Source organism: Salvia hispanica, chromosome 6 (genome assembly GCF_023119035.1).
Source record: "Salvia hispanica cultivar TCC Black 2014 chromosome 6, UniMelb_Shisp_WGS_1.0, whole genome shotgun sequence".
NCBI lineage: Eukaryota > Viridiplantae > Streptophyta > Magnoliopsida > Lamiales > Lamiaceae > Salvia > Salvia hispanica.
Window position 1 is genome coordinate 5,069,583 of NC_062970.1, and position 7,886 is coordinate 5,077,468.

General features: G+C 38.9%; 2 protein-coding genes across 3 annotated transcripts; one reads left to right on the plus strand and one right to left on the minus strand.

The window, feature by feature from the left end:
• Window positions 1-10: 10 nt before the first annotated feature.
• LOC125191718 (30S ribosomal protein S1, chloroplastic) lies at window positions 11-2,563 on the minus strand. The gene is made up of 7 exons (XM_048089125.1): window positions 2,164-2,563; window positions 1,560-1,835; window positions 1,259-1,339; window positions 776-1,057; window positions 588-698; window positions 398-484; window positions 11-290 (listed from the first exon to the last, which is right to left on the minus strand). The coding sequence occupies exons 1-7, from the start codon at window positions 2,458-2,460 to the stop codon at window positions 189-191; spliced, it is 1,236 nt and encodes a 411-aa protein (XP_047945082.1). The 5' UTR covers window positions 2,461-2,563; the 3' UTR covers window positions 11-188.
• Window positions 2,564-4,699: 2,136 nt separating this feature from the next.
• LOC125191691 lies at window positions 4,700-6,415 on the plus strand. 2 transcript variants are annotated; one of them, XM_048089096.1, is made up of 4 exons: window positions 4,700-4,801; window positions 5,028-5,064; window positions 5,155-5,507; window positions 5,578-6,415. In XM_048089096.1, the coding sequence occupies exons 3-4, from the start codon at window positions 5,163-5,165 to the stop codon at window positions 6,193-6,195; spliced, it is 963 nt and encodes a 320-aa protein (XP_047945053.1). In that variant the 5' UTR covers window positions 4,700-4,801; window positions 5,028-5,064; window positions 5,155-5,162; the 3' UTR covers window positions 6,196-6,415. The 2 variants fall into 2 exon arrangements, with proteins under 2 accessions (XP_047945053.1, XP_047945052.1); XM_048089095.1 differs by having other exon boundaries at window positions 4,718-5,064.
• Window positions 6,416-7,886: the final 1,471 nt, after the last annotated feature.

Sequence of the window (7,886 nt, forward strand, 5' to 3'; positions counted from 1 at the left end):
ACATAAACAATTTGTTCAATACCAGCAGATGCTTTATTGAATTTTGCCAAATCGTTGAATAAAGTTAATGTTGAAACAAGATTGCAATTTAGAAGAGGTAGATCGATTTACATATATTTGAAAGGTTAAAAACCCTTCAATGAATCATAGGAAAGAGAAGAAAAGGAATAAGATGAGGTTGTCGTTCTTTAATCTAATGCTGGGGGGATGTCGCTCAAGTCCATACCGTCTTCTGGCAGCTCTGAAGTCAGAGGTCCTAAGATCCCTTCAGAGCTTAGAGACAATCCGCTCTGGAGAGAGAGAAAGAGAGAGAGATTAGCTTAAATATGGCATCCACTATTTAGGAAAGATTCCAAACCCATCCCATGTCCCAAACCCAAGGAAGAACGCCCATTACCTCAGGTTGGAATCTTAGCATATCAGCACGAGCCATGGCTTCTGCTTGTGCTATTCGTTGCCTGAAAGTCTGAGCCATCTCTTCGGCCTGTCAGCACAAACCACAATACTCATGCACACGACAATAGTATTCAAGGCACAACATTAAGCTTATATAATATATTTTGCAGGGGAAATTATGCGAATCTGACCTTCTCAAAAACTAGTTTAGGGTTGCGAATCATGTCACCAGGAGTAGGCTCCAACTTCTTGGTTGATAGGCTGACGCGACCTCTCTCCCGGTCATGGCTAAGAATCATAACCTACAAAGAAAGATGTGAGAGTTGAATATAAAACTATTGGGACTATGTTGCAGGGACATAAATATGGCGATATGCACCTTCAAAGAGTCACCAGGCTGAAGAACTGTAGCTATATCTGAGACACGATCGTGACTTATCTGGCTGACGTGCAAAAGGCCGTTAATTCCCCCAATGTCAATGAAGGCACCATAAGGTTTCAAGCTCTGAACAGTGCCGACTACTACAGAACCAATTCCAAGCTGTGCCTGGCTATCAGCCATGGCCTTGCGGTTACTGAGGACTAGCCTTGACTGTTCCTCATCAACCTCCACAAACTTAAGAGGAAGTTCTTTTTCTAGAAGATCCTCCGCAACCGATTTCTGATGCAATATCAAGAAACGTTAATCTTTATCTAAGCATAGAATGAGCTAATATAAACCTGAATTGATACTTTTGTGATGATCACTGAAAACTGATAAACATGGGATATCAAAATAAGGTGATCGGATAAAAAATTTACAGTAACCAAATATCAACATTTGACCATGATAAAGAATCACAAGGATGGAAGAGAATTTAACTGTTGATATTTGTGAAAATGGAACAAAACCACGAAGACCCTCCACAAGTGCCACGATACCACCTTTGTTAGCACCAACTACCTGTTCATTGAAGCCAAAGAGAAAAGGTGAGTGAAACGATGTCCTAACTTTTTTTGCTGGAGTAAGAGCAGATTATAGCAAGCTATCAGAAAAAGTTGGAAGTGTTGAACAGGAAGGATCAAAATGACAGCAAATGGATTATATATATAATATTGAGTAATAAGATTAACAAAGAACACCACAGCAAACTCTAATTGGCAGAATTGTAAAAATTACTCACCTTACCCTTCACAACAACATCTTCAGCTTGAAGCTGTCTGCATCGTTCCCACGCGAGATCGTACTGAATTGAACGAAGACTCAATATCAAACTATCATCAGCCTCGTTCTCTCCAATAATCACAAATTCTTCAACCACACCAGCAACAATGCCGGCCTCTTCTACGTGTTTGATATTATAGATGGATGCCTCTCTTAGAGGCAAGTATGCTGATGACTTTGCAGTTATGTCTACCAATGCTCCATTTGAGTCAGTATTGTAAACCTTTCCTTTTACCTAAAAAACAAACCCAAAATCAAGCCAGATGGATAAACCTCTCTCTCACACACAAACAAACTCAGAAAGACGAAATTAGATTGCTATATGTCTATATGTAAAAGTAAAACTTATGGTTATCAGCATAATTTGAAGATTCAGCCTAACAACTGAGGGCTAGAAAATCATGATGACAGAAAACCAAATGAATCGAGTTCCTAGTCGAAATTGAAATGCTAACTAGGTCACCTCAATCCTATAAACTACAAACATGACGGAAACGGTCAATAGAGTAGCTACCACAACCACAGAATCCACAAATTGAGTGAAGGAGGTACTGAATTGAGACCTTGGCGCCAATTTCGGAGGTGAAATCGTATTTCTCTAGGGCGTCATTGAAGTCCTGGACGGTGAAGGAGACGCCTTCCATGGGCGCGGTGCGGCAGCGCTCGTAGGCGTCCTCGAACATCTCCTTCAGCTTCATTCTCTCTCTCGTCTGGGCGTTAGCAATGACTGAAGCCGCTGTAATCACGCTTCTCCTCCGCGGCAGCACCGACTTCGAGTTGGATAAGAATTTGCTACTCTTCCTACCTGCTAAAAACGGCGGGCACTTCAGACCGCCGATTTGCTGCGCCAGAGATGCCATGCTTGTCGCGGCGCTCAAATTTGATTCCTCGTGATGAGGAGAAGCGGAGAATGCTCGACTGTGTGTGTGTGTGAGAGAGAAAATTGAAATGTAATTTCTGGATTATGAAATGGTAAGGTGAGATAAGGTGAGGAAGAAGAAGGAGAGCGTGTGGGGCCCACTCTTGTTCTGGGCTTTGAAAATAAGCGGGCTCTATATAATGGGCCCGGTACGAGCTTGGCCCATGCAGGAATATCTGGACCATTTTAATGCTTGAAAGGATGTACTATTAATGTATACCCAAAAGGAGCAGTCCCTCGTCCCATTATAAATTAGTTTCACAGTAAAATGTGATTGAAAAAAGTTGGTGTAACGTGAATCTATTACTATTTATGGAATATTTTAATTGGGATATTAAGAAATGGTCAATTGGAACTCCTAAAGTAGGACGGAGAGATTATTTTTAAGACATCACATCAAAAATAAGTCATTTGTTTTTTACCAAAAAATAATACTTCATTCGTCCCGATTTAGCAGTCCAAGTTACTTTTCTGCACTCGTTTTGTAAAAACAGATAGTAATAAATAGTTAAAGTGGAGAAATAGTAGAGTAAGAGAGAGAATCATGTAGAGTTATCTATATTATTCTCTCTCTTACTTTACCATTTCTCTACATTATTCTCTCTCTTACTCTACTATTTGTCCACTTTAACTATTTATTACTCCCTCCGTCCCACTTTAGGAGTACCGGTTTACCATTATTGAGTGTCCCACTTTAGGAGTCCCGGTTGAAATATTCCATAAATGGTATTAGGCCCCACATTCCACTAACATTTTTCCATTCACATTTTATTATAAAACTAATATAAAAATGTAGGACCCACATTCCACTATCTTTTTTCACCAACTTTCCTTTACATTTCTTAAAACCCGTGTCGAACTCAACCGGGACTACTAAAGTGGGACGGAGAGAGTATCATTTTTATAAAAAGAGTGCAGAAAAGTAATTGGGATTGCTAAAGCGGGACGGAGGGAGTATTATACTCTTCACTACTTTATTTACTCTTTAATTCTTCAAATATAATTTTTTTTTCAAATTTGATGTCCAAATATGTGTATCGCTTATGGCGGGACCGAGGGACCGAGGAAGTATAGTAAACATTTAAATGAAAAATATGGTTACCATTTTTCCTTTTAGTTATATCTTTCGAAATTGTGAAGATTACCGTTTGAGAACAATATGATTACTATTCCCCCTGTCCCACAAGAATATGCAATTTAGATTGGGCACGGATTTTAACGTACAATTGATAAAATAAGATAAAAGTAGAAAGAAAAGGTAAAGTATTGTCAGTAGAGAATGAGTTTCACCTCATTAGAGAGAAGAATTTCTAAAATTAGAAAATGCATACTCTTGTGAGATGATGGGAGTAATATTTCTTAACATCTTTGTGCTCGTGATGTGTTAATAATGAGCATCACTAGCAACGGTTGGCTATTAACAAATTAGTCTAAATAATCACAATGCCATTAAAAAAAATTCATTTATGCTAAGTTAGGTGTGTGATCAAATACTAACTAAGTTATTAGTTATTACTAATAACTAATATCAATTTTGTATGTAAAAAATATCAACACAAAGACATAAATTTATCAATCTTCTTGTGTTGATAAATTTATGTCTTTGTGTTGATATTTAAATTTACGTGTTGTATTGATATAATTATGTCTTGTTTTGATAATTTTAATACATTGAATTGAAAGTTATTAGTTATTACTGTAAATTAGTTATCACACTAGTGCTACCCTGCTAAGCTAACTAGATTTATCAACTGAAAGGGTGACAATATCGGATCCTAGTAATGATAATAAGTAGTCGATCAGGATTGTCATCAATAACACATAGATTATTGATTAATGTTTAAGGGCGTGTCTGGTACATTGAATGCAAATAAACCCATACTCATTGATAATGGGCTATCAGTAGTGGGCTGATTAACTTATCCAGTGTTTGGTTCAGCCATTTTATGGTGATTGGGCTATGCAGGGTTTGGTTGAATCTTGGATTGTAGGAAATCAAATAATATGGGTCTGAATTACCCTTTACTGATTTAAATTAGCGCCGGATTTTTTAACCCAAATTAGCGCCAATGACCCAAAATTTGTGGCTAAATTAGGCGGTAAATCTCTGATGAATCCCACCAAATCAGGGTCAGACCTCATAACTTAGCCTAACAAGGTTATATAACAATGAGAAAGTCATAACACATCATTGTAGATCGACCTCCTCGTCCAGCAATAGCAACAGGCAACCGTCGACGAGCTTAACCCACCTATAGTTTGAAGTGGGTTCCCGATTCAAGGTTAGTGAAGCTTGAACGATAATGTTGGATTGTATATATTCTTGTATGGTATAACTCATCGTCCACGCTACATCTTGAGCACATAATTATTCATTTCACATAATTTGTGAGCAAGCTTTGTACTCCGCCTCGATTTAGTTGAGTTGTAGTTCAGCCTTCAGTGTTGTTAAGTGCTATTCGCCTTGATTAATATGATATGTGTCTCGTTACAACCATGGCGTCAAAGGGCAAGGCGAAGGTGACGACCATCGGGAGTCTAACTGGTATGCAATCGTGCTTATAATGTGGTTGAGTAATATGAATTTGTGATGCGATTATATAACCATGTTGTATTTTGTTTGCTGTTGTTGTAGTTGGTTCTATGGGTGGTCCGTCTGGTGTTGCTAAGCCGGAACGCACTCGGCGTTCTTGGTCGAGGCGCGAGGAAGATGTTATGATAATGGCTTTGCACGACATCGTTGCGGGAGGATGGAAGGCGGACAACGGCTTCCGCCCCGGCCACTCAAAGATGATCTACGTCGTGCTGAAACGGGAGATCCCGAACACTGAGCTGAGGGTGTCGCCCCACATCAACTCGAATATCGCTACTTGGAAAAGAGACTACCACTCTTTGTCAAACATCCTAAACCGTAGCGGGATCGGGTTCAACTCCGATGGTGGGCATAGAATTGAGTGCAATGATGATCAATGGGCTCAGATTGTTAAGGTATATCTCTGTTAAAGCAATGGCATTTCCTCCCTCATGGATCTCCTTTAACATTAACCTTGTTCTGTAGGCTGACAGCCACGCCAAAAATATGCGGTACAAAGCTTGGCCCTATTACGAAGACTGGAAAACGATCTTTGGAAAAGATCGCGCAGCGGGTGGCAGGGCAGAGGAGGTAGCCGAGGCTGATGAAGTCCTCCATGGCCCAGCAGCCTCCGTGGCCGATGAGTCCAAGCCGAATATGAGTCCTTTCCACCTCGATGATTTCTACACTGAGGAACAGATCAATGAGGGACTCCAGTATGATGGTCAGGGGTATGCAGCTTCTCTGGACAACGACGTAACAACCACACCAAACCTTGCTGCTCCGAAGAAGGCACTCCGCAAGCGCAAGGTTGAAGATCTTATGGAGTTGATGTTGAATGCGATGAACAAGATGAATGAGAATACCAGTGACCGGCTCAACACTCTATCGATGCGTATTGGATACGACTATGATCTCAGCGCAAAGCGAGTGGAAGTTGCAAAAATGCTAGATTGCATCCCAGAAATCACAAAGAAGCAGAAGTTCATTGCTTGTGACATACTGGTCAAAGAACCGGAGCGTCTGGACTTATTCTCGGGCTTCTCCCTCGTCGACAAATCGGACTACATTATCCACATCCTCGAGGAGAAGCTTGGTATGTAGTGTTGGTCGTGTATCGGCTGGTAATATCGTAGGGCTGTGGAATGTGGACGAAGACAATTCTGTATGATGCATAAGTATTAGTTATCTAGATGCATAAGTATTAGTTATTTTGGATCAACATTCCACTCATTTTGTGATTTGCATCGGCTGGTAATATCTTACGGCTGTGGAATGTGGACATATAAATCCAAATATGATGCATAAATATTAGTTATCCAGATGCATAAGTATTCGTTACCTAGATGCATAAGTATTCGTTACCTAGATGCAAAAGTATACGTTTACCCTAGAGTACTGTGGTGCGGTATGGAAGGTTAAGATCTCGACGGCTAGTGGGAGGAAGCGCACCGGAACCGGATGGCATGAGTTTGTGAGAGCCAACAGCATCAAGGTCGGCGATGTGCTTGCTTTCCATATGGTCCCGGCCCGAAAGCTCTACTTCGTCGTGAAAATCATCCCATGAAAAACGTTCGGACGCTTGGTGTGTTGATGTTTATTATTGTGGTCGAACTGTAGGCGTGTGTTTCTATTTCTAGTAGTTAAGCGTGTGAAGTAGAGATGTCAAGTGGGCTGGGCCAGCCCGGCCCAGCCCAGCCCGGTGTGGGCCGACCCAGGCCCGGCCCGTTAGTGAAATGGAGCGGGCCTGGACTGGGCTTTGTTGTTTAATCGGGCTCCAATTGGGCTGTTTTCTAAACCCAAGACCGGCCCAGGCCCAGGCCCAGCCCATGACAACTCACTTATGTAATTAGTAGGTAAATTTGTTCCATATATCATTTCAATATTTCAAGTGTTTCACTTTTTAATAACTTTTAAAAGAATAACGCATACAATCAAACAATATAAATTTATTGTTACTTTTACACCACCAACTTATTTGGCACAATTGATGAATTCAATTAACAACATCATGTGAACTAATTATATTGATTTGCATAATGATTAGTTGACTATTCTTTTCCTTTCAAGATTAATTGATCTTATTTTTAGATTAAATCATAATTTGCATAATTATAGGGATTACTTGTTCACTAATATATCCTATAATTAATCGTGTAATTGTGTTATGACAAATTTTATTTGTATAATTGTAGAGATTAATTGTTACTTAATTTTCTTTATGAAAAATATTTCCATAATTATAGTGATGGAATATTAAGCGTATGCCTTAGATATATACGTATAAAAATTATATATTGTTTAAATACTAGCATATCTTAATATCCAAGATTGATCCATAACCATAGTGATTAGTTAACTAATTTTTCTCTATAATAATAGTGGATCATATTCTTAGAATAAAATTAATCGTTATTTCCATATCAATAGAGATTCATTGTCAATTAATTTCTCTTTACAAAATAGTGGATTCTAAAGTCAAAAGTAGTGATTTACGTAATTATAGATATTAGTAGTTAATTGATTTATTTCTATCAAAAATAATTCCATAATTATAGTGATGAATTAGTTAAATTTTTATAAGTGTTAGATTAGTAGATTTTGATTCCAGATTTTGAGGGATTATATAAAACTATGTGGATATTTTTGCTTGTATATAAATCAATATACATATCAAGACATTGGGGAGACATTGGGGAGTGATTAATTGTTAACTCATCACTTAATTGCTAACTACAACTAATTTAAGGTCATAGGATTTTAGAAAACGTGTGGTCTACAATTTGCCACGTGTA

Coding starts and splice junctions, on each gene's coding strand:
- LOC125191691 (XM_048089095.1), top strand. CDS start 4,998: ATGTGTCTCGTTACAACCATGGCGTCAAAGGGCAAGGCGAAGGTGACG. Junction 5,065..5,154: donor GACCATCGGGAGTCTAACTG/GTATGCAATCGT, acceptor CTGTTGTTGTAG/TTGGTTCTATGGGTGGTCCG. Junction 5,508..5,577: donor AATGGGCTCAGATTGTTAAG/GTATATCTCTGT, acceptor CTTGTTCTGTAG/GCTGACAGCCACGCCAAAAA.
- LOC125191718 (XM_048089125.1), bottom strand. CDS start 2,460: ATGGCATCTCTGGCGCAGCAAATCGGCGGTCTGAAGTGCCCGCCGTTT. Junction 1,340..1,559: donor ATGTTGTTGTGAAGGGTAAG/GTGAGTAATTTT, acceptor TTCAATGAACAG/GTAGTTGGTGCTAACAAAGG. Junction 1,058..1,258: donor CATTTTCACAAATATCAACA/GTTAAATTCTCT, acceptor ATATTGCATCAG/AAATCGGTTGCGGAGGATCT.